This window comes from Bufo gargarizans, chromosome 3 (genome assembly GCF_014858855.1).
Source record: "Bufo gargarizans isolate SCDJY-AF-19 chromosome 3, ASM1485885v1, whole genome shotgun sequence".
NCBI classification, from domain to species: domain Eukaryota; kingdom Metazoa; phylum Chordata; class Amphibia; order Anura; family Bufonidae; genus Bufo; species Bufo gargarizans.
Window position 1 is genome coordinate 562602131 of NC_058082.1, and position 25818 is coordinate 562627948.

Genomic DNA, 25818 nt, shown 5'->3' on the forward strand with positions numbered 1-25818 from the left:
GGCGTTTTTTTAGAACGAGGATGCGGCGGCTACCAGCAAGTAACAGCCCAACTTGCTGGTAGTGAAGAAATTTGCATATCACAAAAGTAAAATTTTTAAAGAATTTAAAGCACAGCCAGAGGTAAGAGGGGTATATATGGACTCTGCGTATATTAGCAATTATATTAAGTCCAATACTGAAAATTGCTGTTTGGGGGGTGACAGAAGCTCTTTAAACCAGCTTTAAATAGCCTGCCTGGCGACAAAAATAGGCTCTGCCCATATGGGGAGGAGCTAGTGCTAAACCCCCTAATGATTTTAAAAATATAATTAATTTATGGGAGGTTAGATCGCTACAGGGGGCAAGAGATGAAAAAGTTATATTATAAAGTAATATAATATAAGGAAAGATGACCGAGACCGGGAGAATATTGCGGCGTCCACCGGAACAACGCGAGCCGCCAAACGCGACACAAGCGCACTGCCAGAGGACCGTCAGTGCGTGTATCCACGAGGGAGCCCCGCCCCCCACACAGACTCTCCGCAGAGAAGAAAAAAGGTACCGCACCGTAGCGCGGCAAAAAAAAAAATAATCACCCCACACACTGCAGGGGACAAGCAAATTGACCCCAACAGGGGAAAGAGCTTGCATAAACATAGAACAGGGGTCCCCCCAGGAAGGGAGGGGGACCTCCACCCGTCCAGACCTGTCCGAAGGACAGAAAAGAACACAAGGGGACTGTGGTTGATCCCCCTCTTTATTAGGGTGGGAGGGTCTTGTTAATTGTTTAATTACTTTCACTTGTCAATAAAATTTCCACCTGTCCTAACCAGTCCACGGGGGCAGAATACCCCATCTGTGCCACTGGTTAGGACAGAAGGGAATAGTATGTATGTGTGAATAGTTTGTCCATGAAACTCAAAGAACTTCCTGCATTTGGAACACAAGATACTTCCTGTCTGTGGAACACAAAGCACTTCCTGCATTTGGAACACAAGATACTTCCTGTCAGTGGAACATAAGGCACTTCCTGCATTTGGAACTCAAAGCACTTCCTGCATTTGGAACACAAGATACTTCCTGTCAGTGGAACACAAGGTACTTCCTGCATTTGGAACTAAATGTACTTCCTGCCAGTGGAACACAAGGCACTTCCTGTTAGTGGAGCTCAAGGCACTTCCTATATTTGGAACACAGGGCACTTCCTGTCTGTATAACAGAAACTTCCTGCCAGTGGACACATTACACTTCTAGCTCTTTGTGTAGGAGCCCATTTGGACCAAAGACTGTGGTCTCATTAGGTAATTACTCCAGGGTGTTCCAGATACTGTCTAATTGTTTTTTCATCCTGCGTGCAGGCATGTAAACTGATTTCTGTTTGTATGTTCTCCTTTATCTCTGATGAAGTCAGGAGCTCTTATCCCCAAAACATGTTAAAAGGACTTTTATTATAATCCTATATATTCAATAAGTAGACCTTGGAGCTCTAGTATTTTTGGAGGACTGGTGAAGGAGAACTGAGAACCTATCGGTAGGAGAATCCTCTCCAATATGGATAATAAGGACATTGGACCCTGAGGGTGATAAGTGATCCAAGAAGGAGGTAAGTCGATGTGCTGTCTACTATCTGTCCACAGGATATGTGATATATAATGGATCACAGGGTATCAAATCTCAGATTTCCTGCAAACCTGAGAATGAGGGGTACCCAAGACTGCCCTCTGAATATCTTCACTTCTATAAGGTTGATGAAGCAAGCTTGGCTTTCATGAGTCTGGGAAAGTTGGATGACAACCTATGTGGACACTCTTAACCACTTGCACGGCTGATGTCTGGGTACACCCGGAAGTAGAGGCTGTGCCTTCGGACAGAGGAGCACCACCTCCACTTCTGGGTGTACCCAGATGTCAGCGGCGCACACGCAGTATCTGAGGTAGAAGCCGCTGATCCTCAACCCTTGTGCCGATACTTGGCTCAATGGCTCGGGAGTGAGATTGACAGGGCCAAGTGAAGTGTTTGAAACTGTCAGTCAAGTGAGAGGGAAGTCTCTGGAGCAGCTCGGCCCGCCCCGTCAAGGCTGCTGCGGTTTTGTTTTTCTCACATATAAGCCACCATTTTTTTTATTTTTCCATCGAGATAACCATATTAGGGCTTGTTTTTTTGTGGGATGACTTGTATTTTTAATTACACCATTTTTGGTACCTCTTATGTATTAGATAACTTCCAAAACTTTACCATTGTTTGTAGGGCTTTGTTTTTATGGTGGTAACTTCAAGGTAAAAATGGCATTAACTTTATTCTGGGGTCAGTATGATCATGAAGATGCCAAATTTATATAGTTTTAGTTTGTGGACGGGGGGGGCTAATTTTTTCTAGGACAAGGTATTGTTTTTTTATTGATATCATTTTGGGGCCTTTTAACTGCATTCAGAAACCTGTAACCTCTGAACAGCTAGACAGAGGAGGACAACTCAAGGACTCCTTAAAGAGATAGGAGACCTGCATATAAAGGTCCGGAGTACACAGCCATTCTCCTTTGGCACAGCTGTGCGCTATTTCTTCACCTAAGAGATTATCATGGGATCCAGCAGTGGATCTTGGTATACAGGACCTTGTATGTACATGACACCTATTCAGTACCTTGTGCCTCCCTGATCTATCCCTACAGGTCATACCTGTCAATCATCATGTCACTGGGACACAGAGGGGACAGTACATGGTGCTCAGCGATGCCCATTACCAATGGATTATCCTGCTGCCACACAGTCAGTGCTATGAGGGCACCATGCGTGAGGCCCACAGTCTTTGTGCTAAGGTCTCTTCCCATAGGACAGTTGGGATTTATGTCTCTGACATTCGGCAGCATGTTGCTCCCTTCAGTACTTTGGATTTACGCATGCTTGGTGGCCACGTGGGAGCATAGCCTAAAAAAAGTCATTAGTATATGGAGCCATGATCAATAGAAGCAGAGATAAATAAATAGGAAACAAGATATAAAAGTTACAATAGACAGACATATGTGTCAGGTTACTGGTATGGCAGAGCTGTAGGGCCAGTGTAGCAGAGCTAGTTGGCTCGTGTAACAGTGATGCTTGGAACAAGCTGAATAATCAGGCAGCCGTCTGAGCCCAGTTTAGATACCGTCATTGGATGATGTCTTCAGAGCCCACTTGGTTTCTGCTGTAGCATGTAGGGCAGGAGGATGGACAGAGCAGGTCAGAGGAGGATGGGAGTCAAGAGACACTATGCTTTATGTAAAATGTTTTTCCACACCCTGCTCTCCTCTCAGGTTTCTGAGGTACAGAACCTTCACAGATAAAGTTTATGATGAAGGACAGAAAAAGCATGGCTGTGAGGATATTTGACCTCACCCTAGAGATCATCTACTTGATAACTGGAGAGGTAAGAGTCTCGCATGACATCACATCTCTCTTAATAATAGAGGTAAATGACTGGAAAGCCGAAGGACTCTTAGAATACATGTAGTGATAGGTGTCTCCCCATACACAGGATTACACAGTAGTGAAGAAGTCGTCTGGTGAGTGTGTGTCAGGAGAATGGAGCAGGACCCCGGGAGCCATCACTGAGCCTCCACCTCATTCACTGATACATGAGCAGGAGATCCTAGAACTTACCAACAGGATCACTGAGCTGCTGACCGGAGAGGTGAGCGCTGCTGGGAATGCTGGGACATTATACAATAACGCCAAGGAGATGTCTGGAGGATGACTGTATGATTGTGTGTGTCAGGTTCCTATAAGGTGTCAGGATGTCACTGTCTATTTCTCCATGGAGGAGTGGGAATATTTAGAAGGACACAAGGATCTGTACAAGGATGTCATGATAAAGGATCACCAGCCCCTCACATCACTAGGGAGGAGACCAGGTTTGAGGATCATCTAGATTCACCCATCATCTGATCATCACATACAGACAATGTATTCAGTCATTGGGTTTATTTCCTATAGATGAGTCCAGTAGGAGAAATACACCAGAGAGATGTCCCAGTCCTCTATATCTCCAGGATTGTCTTGAGGAAAAGCAAAATGTCCTACTGGATCATCAGGTGAGATTTCTATAAATCCTCTGCGGATTAATGTAATGCAGCTCACTACTAGACTTCTCCAGCAGTGGAGTTTCATCGGTAGGTAGAGGGTTTATAAAAGATTGTGATAAAATTCCACCTTCTTGAGCATGAACTTGGCAATTAATTTTCATTGTGGATGGGTGTAAAGTTCTTCAGTATAAATCATTGACCAAGTTACAGCACAATGTCAATCAGCTGCTTGTAAGTCTATCAGAATGCTGTCTTGTATTGAAAGAGTTGTTGACTCGTGGGTAGAGTTGAGCGAACACCTGGATGTTCGGGTTCGAGAAGTTCGGCCGAACATCCCGGAAATGTTCGGGTTCGGGATCCGAACCCGATCCGAACTTCGTCCCGAACCCGAACCCCATTGAAGTCAATGGGGACCCGAACTTTTCGGCACTAAAAAGGCTGTAAAACAGCCCAGGAAAGAGCTAGAGGGCTGCAAAAGGCAGCAACATGTAGGTAAATCCCCTGCAAACAAATGTGGATAGGGAAATGAATTAAAATAAAAATTAAATAAATAAAAATTAACCAAAATCAATTGGAGAGAGGTCCCATAGCAGAGAATCTGGCTTCACGTCACCCACCACTGTAAGAGTCCATTTTCATAAATTTAGGCCCAGCACCCAGGCAGAGGAGAGAGGTCCCGTAACAGAGAATCTGTCTTCATGTCAGCAGAGAATCAGTCTGCATGTCATAGCAGAGAATGAGGCTTCACGTCAGCCACCACTGCAACAGTCCATTGGCATATATTTAGGCCCAGCACACACACAGGCAGAGGAGAGAGGTCCCGTAACAGAGAATCTGGCTTCATGTCAGCAGAGAATCAGTCTGCATGTCATAGCAGAGAATGAGGCTTCACGTCAGCCACCACTGCAACAGTCCATTGGCATATATTTAGGCCCAGCACACACACAGGCAGAGGAGAGAGGTCCCGTAACAGAGAATCTGGCTTCATGTCAGCAGAGAATCAGTCTGCATGTCATAGCAGAGAATGAGGCTTCACGTCAGCCACCACTGCAACAGTCCATTGGCATATATTTAGGCCCAGCACCCAGGCAGAGGAGAGAGGTCCCGTAACAGACAATCTGGCTTCATGTCAGCAGAGAATCATTCTGCATGTCATAGCAGAGAATCAGGCTTCACGTCACCCAACATTGGAACAGTCCATTGGCATATATTTAGGCCCCGGCACCCAGACACAGGAGAGGTTCATTCAACTTTGGGTAGCCTCGCAATATAATGGTAAAATGAAAATAAAAATAGGATTGAATGAGGAAGTGCCCTGGAGTCCAATAATATATGGTTAAGGGGAGGTAGTTAATGTCTAATCTGGACAAGGGACGGACAGATCCTGTGGGATCCATGCCTGGTTCATTTTTATGAACGTCAGCTTGTCCACATTGGCTGTAGACAGGCGGCTGCGTTTGTCTGTAATGACGCCCCCTGCCGTGCTGAATACACGTTCAGACAAAACGCTGGCCGCCGGGCAGGCCAGCACCTCCAAGGCATAAAAGGCTAGCTCTGGCCACGTGGACAATTTAGAGACCCAGAAGTTGAATGGGGCCGAACCATCAGTCAGTACGTGGAGGGGTGTGCACACGTACTGTTCCACCATGTTAGTGAAATGTTGCCTCCTGCTAACACGTTGCGTATCAGGTGGTGGTGCAGTTAGCTCTGGCGTGTTGACAAAAGTTTTCCACATCTCTGCCATGCTAACCCTGCCCTCAAAGGAGCTGGCATTGACACAGCTGCCTTGGCGACCTCTTCCTCCTCCTCTGCCTTGGCCTTGGGCTTCCACTTGTTCCCCTGTGACATTTGGGAATGCTCTCAGTAGCGCGTCTACCAACGTGCGCTTGTTCTCGCGCATCTTCCTATCACGCTCCAGTGCAGGAAGTAAGGTGGGCACATTGTCTTTGTAGCGTGGATCCAGCAGGGTGGCAACCCAGTAGTCCGCACAGGTTAAAATGTGGGCAACTCTGCTGTCGTTGCGCAGGCACTGCAGCATGTAGTCGCTCATGTGTGCCAGGCTGCCCAGGGGTAAGGACAAGCTGTCCTCTGTGGGAGGCGTATCGTCATCGTCCTGCCTTTCCCCCCAGCCACGCACCAGTGATGGACCCGAGCTGCGTTGGGTGCCACCCCGCTGTGACCATGCTTCATCCTCATCCTCCTCCACCTCCTCCTCATCCTCGTCCTCCAGTAGTGGGCCCTGTCTGGCCACATTTGTACCTGGCCTCTGCTGTTGCCAAAAACCTCCCTCTGAGTCACTTCGAAGAGACTGGCCTGAAAGTGCTAAAAATGACCCCTCTTCCTCCTCCTCCTCCTCCTCCTCCTGGGCCACCTCCTCTTGCATCATCGCCCTAAGTGTTTTCTCAAGGAGACATAGAAGTGGTATTGTAACGCTGATAACGGCGTCATCGCCACTGGCCATGTTGGTGGAGTACTCGAAACAGCGCAACAGGGCACACAGGTCTCGCATGGAGGCCCAGTCATTGGTGGTGAAGTGGTGCTGTTCTGTAGTGCGACTGACCCGTGCGTGCTGCAGCTGAAACTCCACTATGGCCTGCTGCTGCTCGCACAGTCTGTCCAGCATGTGCAAGGTGGAGTTCCACCTGGTGGGCACGTCGCATATGAAGCGGTGAGCGGGAAGGCCGAAGTTACGCTGTAGCGCAGACAGGCGAGCAGCAGCAGGATGTGAACGCCGGAAGCGCGAATAGACGGCCCGCACTTTATGCAGTAGCTCTGACATGTCGGGGTAGTTGTGAATGAACTTCTGCACCACCAAATTCAGCACATGCGCCAAGCAAGGGATGTGCGTCAAATTGGCTAGTCCCAGAGCTGCAACGAGATTTCGCCCATTATCGCACACCACCAGGCCGGGCTTGAGGCTCACCGGCAGCAACCACTCGTTGGTCTGTTGTTCTATACCCCGCCACAACTCCTGTGCGGTGTGGGGCCTGTCCCCCAAACATATGAGTTTCAGAATGGCCTGCTGACGTTTACCCCGGGCTGTGCTGAAGTTGGTGGTGAAGGTGTGTGGCTGACTGGATGAGCAGGTGGAAGAAGAGGAGGAGGAAGCCGAGAAGGAGGAGGTGGCAACAGGAGGCAAAGAATGTTGCCCTGCGATCCTTGGCGGCGGAAGGACGTGCGCCAAACAGCTCTCCGCCTGGGGCCCAGCTGCCACTACATTTACCCAGTGTGCAGTTAGGGAGATATAGCGTCCCTGGCCGTGCTTACTGGTCCACGTATCTGTGGTTAGGTGGACCTTGCCACAGATGGCGTTGCGCAGTGCACACTTGATTTTATCGGATACTTGGTTGTGCAGGGAAGGCACGGCTCTCTTGGAGATGTAGTGGCGGCTGGGAACAACATACTGTGGGACAGCAAGCGACATGAGCTGTTTGAAGCTGTCTGTGTCCACCAGCCTAAATGACAGCATTTCATAGGCCAGTAGTTTAGAAATGCTGGCATTCAGGGCCAGGGATCGAGGGTGGCTAGGTGGGAATTTACGCTTTCTCTCAAATGTTTGTGAGATGGAGAGCTGAACGCTGCCGTGTGACATGGTTGAGACGCTTGGTGACGGAGGTGGTGGTGGTGGTGTTGGTGGTACATCCACTGTTTGCTGGGCGGCAGGTGCCAACGTTCCTCCAGAGGCGGAGGAAGAGGCCGAGGCGGCAGCAGCAGAAGAGGCCGAGGCGGCAGCAGCAGAAGAGGTAGCAGGGGGAGCCTGAGTGACTTCCTTGGTTTTAAGGTGTTTACTCCACTGCAGTTCATGCTTTGCATGCAGGTGCCTGGTCATGCAGGTTGTGCTCAGGTTCAGAACGTTAATGCCTCGCTTAAGGCTCTGATGGCACAGCGTGTAAACCACTCGGGTCTTGTCGTCAGCACATTGTTTGAAGAAGTGCCATGCCAGGGAACTCCTTGAAGCTGCCTTTGGGGTGCTCGGTCCCAGATGGCGGCGGGCAGTAGCAGGCGGAGTCTCTTGGCGGCGGGTGTTCTGCTTTTGCCCACTGCTCCCTCTTTTGCTACGCTGTTGGCTCGGTCTCACCACTGCCTCTTCCTCCGAACTGTGAAAGTCAGTGGCACGACCTTCATTCCATGTGGGGTCTAGGACCTCATCGTCCCCTGCATCGTCTTCCACCCAGTCTTGATCCCTGACCTCCTGTTCAGTCTGCACACTGCAGAAAGACGCAGCAGTTGGCACCTGTGTTTCGTCATCATCAGAGACATGCTGAGGTGGTATTCCCATGTCCTCATCATCAGGAAACATAAGTGGTTGTGCGTCAGTGCATTCTATATCTTTCACCGCTGGGGAAGGGCTAGGTGGATGCCCTTGGGAAACCCTGCCAGCGGAGTCTTCAAACAGCATAAGAGACTGCTGCATAACTTGAGGCTGAGACAGTTTCCCTGGTATGCATGGGGGTGATGTGACAGACTGATGGGGTTGGTTTTCAGGCGCCATATGTGCGCTTTCTGCAGAAGACTGGGTGGGAGATAATGTGAACGTGCTGGATCCACTGTCGGCCACCCAATTGACTAATGCCTGTACCTGCTCAGGCCTTACCATCCTTAGAACGGCATTGGGCCCCACCATATATCGCTGTAAATTCTGGCGGCTACTGGGACCTGAGGTAGTTGGTACACTAGGACGTGTGGATGTGGCAGAACGGCCACGTCCTCTCCCAGCACCAGAGGGTCCACTAACACCACCACGACCATGTCCACGTTCGCGTCCCTTACTAGATGTTTTTCTCATTGTTATGGTTCACCACAACAACAAAAATATTATTTGGCCCAATGTATTGTATTCAAATTCAGCGGGATATAAATTTGAGGCCTAGTATTTAGGCGCTGGGTGACCGGTATGGATTTAGCGACAGAATTAGACTTGGAAATGCACAGTAGCGTGTGTGTGAAGTTATTCTGAATGACCCTATGTGCACCTTGAATATTATATACCCTTTTAGGGATAGATTTCAAATAGCTCTGATATAGCAGGAACCACTAAATTATGAAATTGCTAAATTGGGAATTGTACTTCAACCCAGAACAAAAAATGTGCTTTGACGGACACTAAATAACTTTCCCAGCCACAACAGGACAGCGGTAACGAGAGATTTAGCGGGATATAAATTTGAGGCCTAGTATTTAGGCGCTGGGTGACCGGTATGGATTTAGTGACAGAATTAGACTGGGATATGGCCAAAAAATAACCACACTATTGCTGGTTAAATGCACTTGGTGACGGGCGCAGCTTGCCCCTGATTTAGTATATGGCCAAAAAATGAACAGACTATTGCTGGTTAAATGCACTTGGTGTGATAGCTTGACCAACCACACTACTGAGGGTTAAATGCACTTGGTGACGGGCGCAGCTTGCCCCTGATGTAGTATATGGCCAAAAAATGAACAGACTATTGCTGGTTAAATGCACTTGGTGACGGGCGCAGCTTGCCCCTGATTTAGTATATGGCCAAAAAATGAACAGACTATTGCTGGTTAAATGCACTTGGTGTGATAGCTTGACCAACCACACTACTGAGGGTTAAATGCACTTGGTGACGGGCGCAGCTTGCCCCTGATGTAGTATATGGCCAAAAAATGAACAGACTATTGCTGGTTGAATGCACTTGGTGACGGGCGCAGCTTGCCCCTGATTTAGTATATGGCCAAAAAATGAACAGACTATTGCTGGTTAAATGCACTTGGTGTGATAGCTTGACCAACCACACTACTGAGGGTTAAATGCACTTGGTGACGGGCGCAGCTTGCCCCTGATGTAGTATATGGCCAAAAAATGAACAGACTATTGCTGGTTAAATGCACTTGGTGTGACAGCTTCACCCTGATGTAGGCTTTAGCCAAAAAACAACCACACCATTGAGGGTTAAATGCACTTGGTGACAGGCGCAGCTTGCCCCTGATTTAGTATATGGCCAAAAAATAAACAGACTATTGCTGGTTAAATGCACTTGGTGTGACAGCTTCACCCTGATGTAGGCTTTAGCCAAAAAACAACCACACCATTGAGGGTTAAATGCACTTGGTCGCAGCTTGGATGCACTTGGTCGCAGCACCGCACAAGACACAAAATGGCCGCCGATCACCCCAGAAAAAAGTGACTGACAAACGGTCTGGGCAGCCTAAAAACAGTGAGTGAGCATTTGAATTTCAGCAGCTCAATGATGCACAGCTGCAGATCGATCGATTAATCAAGTGAAGTCCTTTGGAGGAGTTAATCTGCCTAATCTCGCCCTACTGTCGCATCCGCAACCTCTCCCTACGCTAATCATAGCAGAGTGACGGGCGGCGCTATGTGACTCCAGCTTAAATAGAGGCTGGGTCACATGGTGCTCTGGCCAATCACAGCCATGCCAATAGTAGGCATGGCTGTGACGGCCTCTTGGGGCAAGTAGTATGACGCTTGTTGATTGGCTGCTTTGCAGCCTTTCAAAAAGCGCGCCAAGAAAGCGTCACAAAAGCGCCAAGAAAGCGACGAACACCGAACCCGAACCCGGACTTTTACGAAAATGTCCGGGTTCGGGTCCGTGTCACGGACACCCCAAAATTCGGTACGAACCCGAACTATACAGTTCGAGTTCGCTCATCCCTACTCGTGGGTTACAGAGGCCTGGAGAACTTTAGAAAGAGTAAAACCAAGGACATTTATTTAGTCTGGAGGAGACGTCTACAGGGAGACATGACAAAACTGTAAAAAATATATACAGTAACTGTAAGGATCACTGTGAGCAGATTTCACAGGGTGGTCACCCCAAAAGATCTGCTCTGAAGGAAAGCAGGTTCAATCTCTAGCATTGATGAAAGGCTTCTTTACAGTAAAAGCCTTGATGTTACTGAATACTAGTAATGAGCACCGCTGTCCAGGATCAGCTCAGATCATTTCATGCAGGAAAATGGCAAATAGTTAAGGTAATGGATAAGCACAGAGTCTCATTGTTTTGCTTCTCCTTTTGGATCCTCTATCAAGGTCCAATTTCTTAACCAAATGGAAGAAGTGTCATCTGACTTTTTGGATGCAAAAGGCAGTTATGGGGGACAGGAATCCAGATAATTTGTATTATCTGGACTAATGTTGAGTGAATAGATTCATATGAATCAAATTCATTTAATCATCAGACGTTTTAGGCAGTGAGGTGCTGGCCCTGCTCTCTCAAGAGACCCCCCCCCCCCTTGATTGACAGAGCCAGACATCTTGCCTGGTCCTGTCGATCTCGTACCTTGCCCAGATGCTCTGCCGCTGCTCCCTGAGCAGTGCAAATTCTGACAGTGCAAACATCTGGGTGTACTCAGACATGAGTGGTGCATGCGCAGTCATCTCAGCGAGCAGCAGTCGAGCCTCTGTGCTTGTGCTGCTACTGGGAGCAACAGGGCAGGAGCGAGATGTCTAGCCCGGTCAGACCAGGGGGAGAGGAGAGACTCTTGAGCACCAAGGCCAGCCCTTCGGCGCTCCAGCTGCTCAAGGAGGACAGTTTTTAAACTAATTAAATTTGTACAAGTGGATTCACTCATCACTAATCTGGACATTATCAACAGATCATCCGATATTATAACAATAATAACCGATTTTTGCAATTTGTGCTCTAATAAACATGGGAAAGAGGACGGAAATCCCATTCCGGGATGGATTAGACACTTATATTCCTTGCTGGATGTCATTGGGTAGCGGGGACTTTTAATCGCTACCAAATCTTCCGAGCTATGATGATCTCCTGGGAAGAAAGGGACGGTGGCTGTAAAACTAAAAATCAAAGTGACAACATAAAAGTTCTAGAGATTTGATATTGCAGACAGTCTACACTTGGTTCTTGGACGTTCTGCAGTTGTGCGATTCCCCCCTCCTATGTGCTGTCGTGTAGATAACAAAAAAGTACAACAATTATATACTGGTTGAACTTGATCGACTTATGTCTTTTTTTCAACCGTATCAACTATGTACCTATGTATACTGGAAATTGGTTTCTTCATAGTCTCCACCACGACAGCACCCATATTCTCTGATTCCATTGGTTTGAGTTTATATATAATGTTTCTTGTCTTCTCCCTTTTGAATTCCTGTTAAATCGTTGAAGGTGGATAGTCCTTTTTTTTTGTTTTACCTTTCTGTGTGTCTTTCCTCTCCCTTCAGGACGCGGCAGTCTCGTGGAGACTTCCAAGAAATCCAGTTAATGGTAAGTGTCTATTAGTGGGGCTCTATTATACTTCATGTAAGATGTGAGTTTACACCTAGTTCTCATTTGTCTTCCCCCATATTCCTCAGGTACAGGCCTCTCACAGGTAAACGTTTCTTTGGAAGTTTTTCATGACCCACCAAGGATGGACGAGGACAAAGACCTCATGGTGGCGAGGATATTAGACCTCACCCTAGAGATTATCTACCTGATAACTGGAGAGGTGAGAGTCTCACATGACATCACTCTTATCTCTATTAATAATACAGGGAAATGACTGGAAAGGTGAAGGACTCTTAGATTACATGTAGTGATCGGTGTCTCCCCATGCACAGGATTACACAGTAGTGAAGAAGTCGTCTGGTGAGTGTGTGACACCCCATGTGTCAGGAGAATGGAGCAGGACCCCGGGAGCCATCACCGAGCCTCCACCTCATTCATTGATACATGAGCAGAAGATCCTAGAACTTACCACCAGGATCACTGAGCTGCTGACCGGAGAGGTGAGCGCTGCTGGGAATGCTGGGACATTATACAATAATGCCAAAGAGATGTCTGGAGGATGACTGTATGATTGTGTGTGTCAGGTTCCTATAAGGTGTCAGGATGTCACTGTCTATTTCTCCATGGAGGAGTGGGAGTATTTAGAAGGACACAAGGATCTGTACAAGGATGTCCTGATGAAGGATCACCAGCCCCTCACATCGCCAGGTAAGAGGAGACCTTCCTTCATTATAGAGGAGACCAGGTTTTTAGGATCACCTAGATTTCACCTATCTTCTAATCATCACATATAGACAATGTATTCAGTCACTGGGTTCATTTCTTATAGATGAGTCCAGTAGGAGAAATCCATCAGAGAGATGTCCCAGTCCTCTATATTCCCAGGATTCTCCACAGGAAAAGCAGAATGTCCCACTGGATCATCAGGTGAGATTTCTACAAATCCTCTATCCTCTCACCCTCTTACAGGCTTCTCCAGCAGTGGAGAATATGATCTACACATTGGAATCACATTATTATGACCATTTTGTACTTTCAATGTCGGATGAGCGAAGCTCATAATGGAAGTCCCGTGTGCTTAGCTGGCTCGGTGGGTATATAAGGTGTGATAGGCTGTCTGCACACATATCCCTTGTTGCTGTCGTAGATAAAAGGGCCGATTTGCTTCAGCTGCTTCTAAGGCTGTCATGTATAGAAAGAGTCATAGACTCTTAAGAACATTAAGAACGTAATTTTATCAATATTACAATATCTCACTGCTCAACGATAATAATGTATAATATTAAAAGTGCGGCCTCTCCAAATACTTTACTGTAATGCAGAGTGATAGATGCCTCACTAATGCAAGTGCTGGGAGATAGAATAGCATGCATAAACATAACGCTATAGCAATGCTGGCATGGACTGCAACAGTCACATTACAGTTCAAATAGATGGTATTACCACCGCAACAGGGTCAAACGGTAACTTATAGCAACAGTGAGGGCTAGAGATTAGGGTACAGATTTTATGCTGTTTTGATACAGATCTCATTGTTGCTTTGAAAAGGATGAAATCTGCACATAAACACACTTCTGAATGGAAAAACAAGGTGTACATGTGTAACGCCCCAGAGTGGCATTACCACCTTTGCACCTCGCTACTGTCTTTATTGGTTAACCTCATGTCATCATGTGTATTTATTTTAGGTCCAAACACTGTGCATTTCCTATTTTGTAACTGTTATGTTCAAATGTAATGTGCCTGGTTCACCAGCAGGTGGCAGCATAAATGCCAGAGCTACAGTTAAGTAGAATGGAGCTTTCCATTCTAACCCCCCCCCCCCTCTGTGGAGGAGTGGGAGAGTCCCACTTCCTGCAGGAAGGGCGGGGACCAGTTTCTAGAGCAGTTTAGCTTACTCCCTGCTAGGGGAAGGAAGCAAGGGCTGGGCACGTCGTTGTTGGACGTGCCCCAGCTAAGCAAAGCATATCAGCTAGAGCACCTTCAGCTGGACATGGAGGCTACAGCTTAAAGCCTCAGAAGCAAGGAGGAGTTTTCCCTGGACAAATCTAGAGATAGACTAGACTACCAAGTGAAGTACAGCATAAAGAAGAAGCTAAGTTATACAGCAAGTCTGTCAGTGCACCAGATGTAGCAGAAACGAGTTTGCCTGCCAGAGTTTAATGCTAAAGCCTGCTGGAACCAAGATAAAGTCTGTAAGCCGTTTGGAGAAACGTGTATGCAAAGTAAAGCTGCTTTTCAACTTCATCACAAGGTCTGGCCTCAACTTATTCTTCATTCCCAAGCTAACTTTCCCCTTTTTCTGCTTCGGAGCCAACGCCTGGGGTCCAGTGTATCTGGGTAGGAGCACTGTGGCACAACATTACTTAAAGGGACATTGTAGGCCACGCTATACTACTCGGCCATTCCTATACCTGGGTTGCATTACATAGAGGGCCCCACGGGATGGCGCCTTTGGCACATGGGATTTTTCTAATCTCATACACTTTGCTGGTACTGTATTGCACTTCAATTTTTTTTTTTTTTTACACGAGAATGTGCCAGGGGAAACGTTGCATAATCCTCGTAAGAGGTACAAGGCAGATTTACAACTCTATTACAAGCTTACTATGGTAGGCCTGGGAGCCTTCACAATGAAGGCTGCTAGAGAAACCGATCAGAACCACAGGATTTTGCCACGGAGGATCTGATTGGAGGACGGAGGTAGCCCTCTACCTTTGTCAAGTCCAACAGATGCTGCAGTCACTATTGCCAGTGCTATATAAGGGGGTAAATCTCGGATCATGGACATAATACAGCAGTCAACTACCAGCTTTAGCGTTTTCTCAGCTCCTGAGCGAGCACCATGTTGAAAGCAAGCCATCCGGTGTGCAGTGATTGTCGCCAAGGTGTTAAAAAGGAATGTCTTAGCACCTGCCTGACCCTGACTTCCATCCTCGAGGCTTCTTCTAAGACACACAAGGCTTGACCTCTTGTCTGATCACCACTTGAGGACACCATTCACTTTTAATGTCCATTGGTTCATGCTTTCTAGGCGGTTTGACCATTTACCAGAATATAATATAAACTAGTGATTTTTTATTTTATTTTTTTTATTACGTCCTTATTCTTATGCAGGAAAATTATGATGGACCAACGAATGGACCAGAAAAACCTGTATCGGAGTCAGTGAATGGTAAGAGCCTTTCATAACTCTTTTGTTTTATTCTGTTCTTTTCAAATAAAGGTGGCAATACACATTCAGTAGCTCATAACTCCCTTATACACATATATTAGGACAAGCCAAAAGTATATATATGTGTTTTCAATGGGGAGGGCAGAGAAAGATGCCCTCCCGGGAGAACAAAATTCTTCTGTTCCCTGACATCACCAAGGAGCTCCCTGCACACATTAAATTGTCGTCCGACAATAAACAAATGAGTTTACGTGCTGCTTTCTTTTCTTTCCTTTTTTTTTTTTTTTTTTTTTTTTCTTACTTGAAAAAATTAAATAGTGAATACAACGAGCTCTTGTAATTACACTGCACCGCCGAGACTTCAGAGACAACTTACAGTGTAATGAAGAAGAAGTAGTGCTTTCATGGAGCGCAGCCTCCTCTTCAGACTGATTCCCCGGCCAATCAGATATTAATGACCTACCTTGAGGTCATCTTTCCACAATGCCCTCCAAATTAGGCCCATGGCCCATGTGTTGGCTACAACTCCACCACAGACCCGAACTCATTGCAGCATACTGATTTTATGAAGCAGTGAGTTCCTATCCGACTCTGATTCTATTGGCCTGTACTCATATGATAATAGGAGGGACAATTAACCAAGGCTGTGGAGTCGGAGTGGAGGCTTGTTTTGAGTGTAATCGGTAAAAATGTGCCATTGACAGTCCTCTTTAGCATTAGGTGACTCCACTTCAGCAGGAGCATATAATGTTAGTGCACTAGTGAAGCCATCATGGGGAGGAAGGGAAACTGAGCTATAAAATAAAATTACTGGACCTGCAAGGGAGGACTCCATATCACTGGATGATCAGTGTATGCTGAAAGAAAGAGTAGAAGAGCTAGGAGACCATAGGGAGATCTGGATTCCTGAGGCGGCAAAGTTGGACATGGGAAAGATCTTCTTCCAGTAGTGGTCAGGTTACTGTTCCTAAGGCGCAGATCCTTGTAACGCAGTCATTTTATATGACTGTGAGAATTGGGACCTATTCTCTTTTTTTGGATCCTGCAGCCACTATTTGCGTAACAAAGAGGACTTCTGATTATCCTATAGGGGGTATAGGGAATAGTATATGGGAAACTGAGCTTTGCCCACCTCTGACATTTTAACACAATGGAGGGGTTGAAGAACATGGCACGTTGTCCTTTCTATTCTATCCAAGTATCATTAGTGATGAGCGGCATAGGCAATATTCGAATTTGCGATATTTCGCAAATTTTGGCCCAAATATTCACCATAAATTAGCAAATTCGATAATTCGTTATCTCCAGTCATTGTTTATTTGAATGCGAAAATTGGTAATGTAATATATTGACGATAAATTAGCGATTAGAATATTCAGCACTATTTGTGACTACAAATATATAGCACTATATTCTAAATATTCGCGAATTCTCGAAGTGACAATATTCACGATTAAAATTTGCGCTTTTAATATTCGCGCTCAACACTATCATCTACGGCAAATGAGGACATAAATTACCTTTGTGGAATCCTTGCCTCTCTTTAGCTTTGAAGTAGAGGCTGCCTTGGATGTCAGTAGAGGTGTCTGAGAGAAAAGAACAGGAGGCATGGTTTATCTTTCAGCTACTGCTACAGTCTCAGAGCCATATAACTGCTGGAAGCCTCATAGATCTGGTTCTGGACAAAAGGGCCTTTTGCCACTGAGAGTCCCTCTCCTTGGTTTTATCATTAAACCCCAAATAAGACCTATAGATAAGTGTATGAAACTAAATGCTGATCTTGGACATGAGCTCCTCTGGAAAATTTGCTCACTCCGCTGTTCTCCTATTTACCGGGTGCAATATGGTGTCGGCCAGTGAACATTTAAACTTTTTTATAATCAAATAAAAGATTCTGATGTTTGCTCATTTGTCACCGGATCGGTGAGATGTTTGTATGGGCTAATGATTAGCTGATTGTACCTAGGAATGTTCCCAACTATCGGCCTGTGTATGAGGCTTTTTTGACTGAGTTTTGATACATTTCTCATGGTTTGGATTTAGCAAATAAAAATTCTAAAATATACATTTATTTTGTGTCTTTTTCCAGGTGAAGACTGCATGAGAAACTCCCAGGAAAACACTTTGTATGATAATCAATCACAGATTTGCAAAAATAGCACTGAAAATGGACTTCTAAAAATGTTTGCATGTTCTGAATGTGGAAAGAATTTTACAAAGAAAGGCAATCTTTCTAGACATGAGGGAACTCACATCAACGAGCGGCCATTTACATGTTCAGAGTGTGGGAAATCTTTTACTCAGAAAACAACTCTTGTGGCACATCAGAGAATTCACACGGGAGAGAAGCCATACCCATGTTCAGAATGTGGGAAATGTTTTACTAGGAAATCCTATCTTGTTGGACATCAGAAGACTCACACAGGAGAGAAGGAAGCTTCATGTTTAGAATGTGGGAAATTTTTTACTAGGAGATCCTATCTTGTAAGACATCGAAGAATTCACACAGGAGAGAAGCCAAATTCATGCCCAAAGTGTGGGAAATGTTTTAGCCAGAAATCATCTCTTTTGCAGCATATGTTAATTCACACAAAGGAGAGACCATTTTCGTGTTCAGAATGTGGTAAATGCTTTCGCCATAAAGCAGATGTTATAAAACATCTAAGAATACACACCGGGCAGAAGCCAAATTTCTGTTCAGAATGTGGGAAATGTTTTAGCAACAAATCAAGTCTTGTAGAGCATCTAAGAACTCACACAGGAGAGAAACCATATTCATGTCCTGAATGTGGGAAATGTGTTAGCCATAAACCAGACCTTGTGAAACATCTGAGAATTCACACAGGAGAAAAGCCATATTCATGTACTGAATGCGGTCAATGTTTTAGCCAGAAATCGAGTCTTTTGTCACATCGAAGAACTCACACCGGGGAGAAGCCATATTCATGTTCAGAATGTGGGAAGTGTTTTGTTCAGAAATCGAGCCTCTTGTCACATCTAAGAACTCACACAGGGAAGAGGCTATATTCATGTACACTATGTGGGAAGTTCTATAACCATGAAACAAGTCTGTTGGAACATATGAAATCTCACACAGGAGAGAAGCCAAATTCATGTACAGAATGTGGGAAATGTTTTAGTCACAATTCTAGTCTTGTGGAACATCTAAGAATTCACACAGGCGAGAGGCCATTTTTATGTATAACATGTGGGAAATGTTTTAGTCACAAATCGGGTCTTAGTAAACATCAAAGAATTCACACAGATGAGAAGCCATTGTAATGTTCAGATTGTATGAAAAATGTCAGGTGTGGAGCTCCATTGTAGGACCTGTTTCCTCAGAATATCTTCGAATGTAGAACTTGAAATCACCTTTCCAAAAACAGATCAACGCCTGTCCACAGGTTATGTGTGGTATTGCTGTTCTACTTAATTCACCTCAATAGAGTCAAGCTGCTATACCAGACACAACCGATGTAACAGAAGAGATAAGAGTAACCCCTGCTTTCAGTTGAACAGCCCCTTAGATGCCACAGTCAATAGGGACAGCAGCATATTAACCTGTTAGACTGAGGGAGGGGGCTCCTTCTGTCACACAATCATCGTGGGGTGCCAATTGGTTGCTATTGCAATGTTAATGTATTTATAAGTTTAAAATGTTAAACAGTAAAAAAAAATACAATTTTGGTGGATTTATTTGGAAATACTTTCCTGGATTGCCAGTACACTAGTGGATGTGCCTGGTAGGACAGATGGAATTTTAATAATTAAACAAATTAGAACACTCCATTACTATAATAGCTGCAGATCTCATGTCGATATTCTTTATTATTATTTTTTCCTGTCCTGTGGGTCTTGGACCGATTGTGTGCATGGTGCATGCTTTTTTTTTTTTTTTTTTTTACGTTCTTCTTTTGTTTGTTCTTTTATTTTTTGGCTCTTCTCTCCTAATTGTGGGGGGTTTATCGGTTTAAGAAAGTGTTTGTTTTTTTTCTTCTTTGTTTAGGTGAGTACCGTGTCACTTCCTGTCCAAGCTGCCTCCTGTGTGGTCCATTCTGGCCTTACTATATTTATTCCACGTTTTGCTTCATTTTCTGCTGTAAAGATATTTTTGAAACTTTGCCGCTAGAAACTGTGGTTAGATACCAGATTGGGGTCAGTGTTTGGATGTCAGTTCTGGGGAACTAGGGGTGCCGCCACTTATTAGCTATTTATAAAGACTGCCTCATAGAATGCTGCCATTTTTGGTTGTATGTTACTCACTATATGTTGATTTCTATAGCTGTATCTATTGCTCTCCTAGGTTCTTGCTTTATCTATGTGCCTAAGATACTGCTCTTTACTGTTAGTGTGTCCACTCTTCGTGCCTTTGTTTTGTTTTCAGATGATTTCTGCTGGATCAGGCGGCCAGAAAACTGGAGGAAGAAAATCCACCTCCAAGTGGAAACCCCAAAAGGGGTTGTGTCACTTCAGCAACTAGCATTTATTATGTAGAGAAAGTTAATACAAGGCACTTACTAATGTATTGTGAATCTCCATATTATTTCCTTTGCTGGCTGGATTAATTTTTTCCATCGCATTAAATGCTGCTCGTTTCCAAGGTTACGACCACCCTGCAATCTATAAGCATGGCTGTCCTTGCATACTATAAAAAAAAAGGATAATATGAAAAAGGGGAGTTTGTTCAGCTCGTCTTGATGGTAATCCAAAAGCACTTTATTCAATGTAAAAACATCCAGGTACAGAGTGCAAAGTCTACGCATTTCGGGCAGAAAACAGTTTTAGCCCTTACTCATGACTGGAATCCCAGGCAGGTGAGAGCCGCTCAACTAACTTTTATCTTTGTATAAATAAAAAAAGGACCAGCCTATGTGAGCTCCCATGGTCCCGAGCTGGCATTTTTTCCTATAGTGTGCAAGCACGAGCACCGCTGATGGATTACAGAGTGGTCGTAACCATAGAAATGACCAGTGTATAATTTGATCCAGATGGCTTTCTGAAGCAGCCACAAAGACATTAGAATGAGTCAAAGTCTAATCTACTCGAGCTACATTGAAACAGGTCTTCTCATCATGGTATTCCCAAAGGAGAAGAAGTGGACAGTTGTAATTCAACTCTGTGTAATATTCAGGACTTTCAGGACTTTTTTCAGGATGACTCAGACAAGGTAGCTACTCTCAAAGTACAGGTCTCTGCCATAACTGTCTTTTTAAACAGACCCTTTTGCCGGGATCCTCTTGTCAAAATGTTCCTTATTATATCTACTAGCTTGAGATCCAGATCCTCAGTGGGACTGTTCTGTGGCTTTAAAAGGCTTATGTAGACCTCTGTTTGAGCCCCTAAAGCAGGGATGGCCAACCTGAGGCTCTCCAGCTGTTGCAAAACTACAACTCCCAGCATGCTCAGATTTCCTACATCTATCAGCCTACAGCAGGGCATGGTGGGAGTTGTAGTTTTACAACAGCTGGAGAGCCGCAGGTTAGCCATGCCTGCCCTAGAGGAACTTGACAACAAGTTACTTTCACAATATATATATATATTTTTTTTATCAGCCATTACATTAGCTAAAAATGTAGAGGAGCTTCACGCCCTTTTTTGTTGATACCTATATTGCCTTACTGTCAGATTTGTTGAGGTTCCTTCCAAACTTGTTTTCTGAAGTTTCATTATTTTGTAGCCTAAATCTGGTTATCTCTCTTCCTGTGTTTTATTCCAATCATCCTTCTGAGGAGGAGAGTAAACTCTATTCACCTCGGTCTGTGTCAACTTAAAGGGGTTGTCTGGGTTCAGAGCTGAACCCGGGCATACCCATATTTTTTACCCAGGCAGCCCCCCTGATGTTAGCATCGGAACATCTCATGCTCCGATGCGCTCCCTTGCCCTGCGCTAGATCGCGCTGGGCAAGGGCTCTTTTGTTTACAATAACACACTGCCGGGCGGAAGCTTGCGCCCTGCAGTGTGTTTGGTGACGTCACCGGCTCTGATGGGCGTGCTTTAGCACTGCCTAGCCATTTTACTAGCTAGCGCTAAAGCCCGCCCATCAGTGCCGGTGACGTCACCAGCCTTCCTGGAAGCCCCATGGAAAGCCTGGTTCGTCACCGGAACTCCTAAAAATGCTTTTGCCCTGCGTGATTTAGCGCAGGGCAAAGGAGAGCATTGAAGCATGAACTGCTCCAATGCTCAAGTCAGGGGGGCTGCCTGGGTGAAAATGGAGGTATGTCCGGGTTCAGCTCTGAACCCGGACAACCCCTTTAATGGGCAGAGAGGAGTCTGATCCCTTTGGGTCAGATTTGTAGTGCAGTTCTTTTGACTGAAGCTAACGTAACTTTTTTTCAACCACTATAGGTCATCTTCCTGGTTTATGGAAAGTATGGCTTTCTGGTGGTTTATTCTGAATTCTGTCTATTAGTGTGCTGCTGGTAGGATTTAAGGGAAAGGTTGATTTCTAGATATATCTGTTTTCCCTTAGTTCTAAAGGCAGCACAAGCTTCCTTCTCTTGGATTAGGCTTTTTATTTATTTTTCTAAATGTATAGATATTTATAGAACAAATGTTTAAATCTTTATAGAACAAAAAGGTATCTAACCAATACAATTAGTGAAGTGGGCATAGTAAAATACAAGATTCTGGCATCAAACATAGAGACAGTTGATTCACCCTACCTACCATATAAACAGAAGAACTGTAGTAGACAAGATAAGGAAAGAAGACAAAGGAAGTTGTGTTAATCAACTGTGCTCCTGATTAAAGTTTATGCATTGGGTGGTTTACATAAGGACAAAAACTGATGGAAAGGGGATAAACCAAACAAGGGAATAGGTTCTCTGCATGTCAGACACATGTGAAAAGTGGTTGCATTTTATTTAAATTTGTGTCAAGGAGGACATTTGAATAGAACCTAGAAAGGAATCCATGCGGGTATCTAAAGGCCGCACAGACGAGTATGATAAGCATCCAGATCCTGCTAAACCATATAGGGAGGAATAAAATCCTTGGGCAATGGATGGCGTAGTGGTTAATCTAGTTCCCTTCTCGGAGTTTATGGCTGAAATGAAGGTTTCATTCCTCTGGGTCTGTAACCTATTAGAGAGGACCTTAGAATCCCTGTCACTATGTGCTTGAAATTTAAACTGCACTGATTGTAAAGTCTTGGCTGATTTAATATTCAAAAGATTGAGAGCGCGATGAAGTAAAGGTGGTCTGCATCTAAGGGGTTTTACATTTTATATGTAAGCGTTCAAGTGTAGAGATTTGTAAGAGCAGGGAGTTCATTTGCTGGTTTCTCTGATGTTTAACTCTAATACCCAAGGCAACCAGGTCCCCTCGTATAACAGCCTTGTGGGCCTCCTAGAGTATTTGTGTTGAAATATGTGGATTATCATTTGTGGCAAAATATTCACAGAGCTTCATCTCAACGAACTCCCTATTATGGTCATCTGCCAAGACCATGACTTAGGAAGTATATAATGAACAGCTAGGGATAGGGATATTGGTGTGTGGTCAGAGATGGTAATGGGCCCAATCTTTGTCTTGAACTGCAGTTAGGGATTTATCAGATAGCAGCACATAATCTAGGCATTGGTAAGTACCATGGACTGGCGAGAAAAAAATTATAGTCTTTATCTCCCGGATTAAAAAATCTCCATACAGTAGAAATGAATAGATCAGAGAATGCTACCTTAAGCTTATGGATCTGCCCTCTCAAGACTGTAGAAGAAGAGGTCGTAGAGTATAGAGTGTGATCTAGAGTTAGGGTAAGATTAGTGTTGAGCGAATTATAGCATCCAAAGTGAAATTTGATCCGAAGTTTAGGAAAAATTCAGAAAGCAACAAATCCAAATTTTCATATTGTGTTTTTTTTCTTCCTAAAATGGCGAGTGCACGTGTTACAAAGTGAAAGTGAGAGAACGCGAGATCATTGATAACGCCGTGCAGACAGCTAATCAGCAGCAAGCCAGCCCTTCTGAAGCCTCATCTCTGCGATGTCACTGTGATGTGAGCATAGGGAGAGATGTGACAAGTGCTAGGGACAGTGTTTAAGAAAGCCTGTAATTGTGGAATGTAGGATAGCGAGACTACAGGGACAGTGTAGGGAAAGTTTTTACACACTGTAGGGAGAGCATATGGAGACTCCAGGGACTGTAATCTGAAGCAGAAGGAAGGGCGTGGTAGCAGCCGCAGCAACAGGCCAGAGCTGTCACTGTCATCCATCGCTCGTGTTTTGCCGCCAATCCCACTGTCCTTGAATGGTCAGCCTTCAACATCATCACAACTGATATCAGACACACAGCCAGGATGCGGTGGGTTCCTATGACACCACATTTAATTGGCATGGTCCAGGTACAAGCTCTGTGTCCTCACCTGTCATGAACCTGCCACTTTCTTTTGCTGCTCCTTCTGCTCAGGAACTATTGTATGCTGCTGGCTCTGCTCCGTTTTTCAGCAAGGACAAGCTTAATGAGGACAATCAGCAGCTACTCCCCAGCCCAGATTTGGAGGAGAGGTCTGCTGCTTCCTCTGGTAGGTATGCTAGTAGAGATGATGAGTGTCGCATGGAACCAGGTGTTGTGATTGGTCAGGGATGTGGCCATGAGACTGGTGGGGATGACATAAGTGAGGAGCAGACAGTAGTGGATGATGATGTAACCAATTGCATGTAGGAGCTGGGTGAAAGGGGGCTTCATCATAATCAGGGGGTGAGGGTGGCAGCTTGCCAGTGAGACCGGCAGGGTGACACTAGTGTGAGATCTGTAGCTAAACATTCCCGGGGTAGACCATCTGCTACTCAGGAGCCTACCTGTCCAGAAACTAGAGGTGCATGGTTTCATAGAGGCAGCAGCAGGTGGTCAGTACGAAGTGGTGAGGGTAAACTGCCATACTCGCCGGTGTGGGGATCTTTCAACAAGTCGCCGGAGGACGTCAGAGTGTCCGTATGTAGAATCTGTGTGAAGAAGGTGAAATGCGGCCAGGGGGCCAAAGTCAGCACCACAGCCTTGCGTCAGCACATAGAGCGTCACTATAAAGTGGTCTGGGAAAACCATGGTGCTATTGTAGTGGTACAGTCTCATGCAACAACCGCTGCATCTCCCAGTCGTCCGCACCCTTTCTCCAGCAGTCAAGATTTAACCACCTCAGCAGAAGGGAGCCTGTGTTTTATTCCCATTGTCTACTGGTCCTGATGCTCCCCTCCCTACTCCTCGTCACATATTTCACCAGCAATCGATCACCAAGGTGAGACAACAGTATGCATGCACTTATCCAAAGGTGCAGAAGTTGAATATGCTCCTGGCACTACAGTCTCTCCCTTTCCATGTGGTTGACTCTGCATCAGAGAACTGATGGCTGGCGCTGAGCCAAGGTGGATAGTCCTAAGTCTTCATTAATTCTCCAAAAAGGCTTTACTATGCTTGCATATGAATGTTGAGCAGAAGGTGGGCCAGTCCTTGATCCTGTCAGTATCTGGTACAGTTCACAGCAGTGCAGACGTGTGGAGCTGTAACTATGATCAAGGACAATATAAGTCCTTTATGTCCCAAGGATAAATGTTGTTACTGCTCAGGCACACCAGCAACTTGGCCAGGTCATGGCAATGCCGTCTTCATGTTCTCATGCTATGATTCCCGCGCCAGTGTGCCCCTCTGCTTCATCATCCTCCAGCTTGTCCTCAGCATCCACTGTAGGCACAGTTCTGAGCAGTCCTCCAGCATACCACCTATGCAGAGCACGGCGGTGTCATGCTGTTATGAACCTGGCCAGCCTGGGAGAACTGAGTTACACTAGGGGGGAACTGCTCTGCATCATTAACCAAGAAATCAAATCCTCGCTGTCTCCTCGCCAACTGAAGATTGGAACCATGGTAATTAATAATGGGAAGAACATTCTGTTGGTGCTGCGTCAAGGAGGGCTGATCCAGGTCCTGAAGTCTTCCCCTCGTCTTGAAAATGGCCAGGAAACTGTGCATGCACTTCAGCCACTCTTACCAGGTAAAACACACCCTCCTTGAGCTGCAAAGGCAGAATGGTGTTCCCCAACATAGCCTCACATGCGACGTTTCCACACGTTCAAACTCCACCTTCCATATGTTGGACTGACAATTTGAACAGAGGAAGGCCATGAACGATGCAGGCGGACAGGAGTACTACCGTGTGTAACGTTGATATTAGCCAGTGGCAGTTCATGCGTGACACCTGCCGTTTGCTCAGGCCCTTCGCGGAGGCCACTTTATTTGTCAGTCGCCAGGATTACAGTATGATTTATGTCATTCCACTCCTTCATGTTCTGGAGCAGATGCTGATAAATATGGCTGGCCAGGGGACAGGAGATGTGGTGTTTACATCTCACGGCCCACCTAAGCCCTGTGGGGGCTGAACTGGCGGAGAAGGAG

General features: G+C 45.5%; 2 protein-coding genes across 6 annotated transcripts in view; both read left to right on the top strand.

Moving 5' to 3' along the window:
• Positions 1-25818, top strand: part of LOC122930683 (gastrula zinc finger protein XlCGF26.1-like) — a 234610-nt gene that overhangs the window by 160831 nt on the left and 47961 nt on the right. The gene's annotated exons all lie outside the window — the stretch shown is intronic.
• LOC122930679 (zinc finger protein 2 homolog) lies at positions 1150-19195 on the top strand. 4 transcript variants are annotated; one of them, XM_044284218.1, is made up of 13 exons: positions 1150-1281; positions 1388-1583; positions 3270-3382; positions 3491-3646; positions 3731-3866; positions 3949-4046; positions 12214-12256; positions 12346-12479; positions 12592-12759; positions 12844-12967; positions 13089-13186; positions 15377-15434; positions 17524-19195. In XM_044284218.1, the coding sequence occupies exons 3-13, from the start codon at positions 3305-3307 to the stop codon at positions 18714-18716; spliced, it is 2286 nt and encodes a 761-aa protein (XP_044140153.1). In that variant the 5' UTR covers positions 1150-1281; positions 1388-1583; positions 3270-3304; the 3' UTR covers positions 18717-19195. The 4 variants fall into 4 exon arrangements, with proteins under 4 accessions (XP_044140153.1, XP_044140152.1, XP_044140155.1 ...); XM_044284217.1 differs by having other exon boundaries at positions 1221-1583; XM_044284220.1 differs by having other exon boundaries at positions 1221-1583; positions 12352-12479.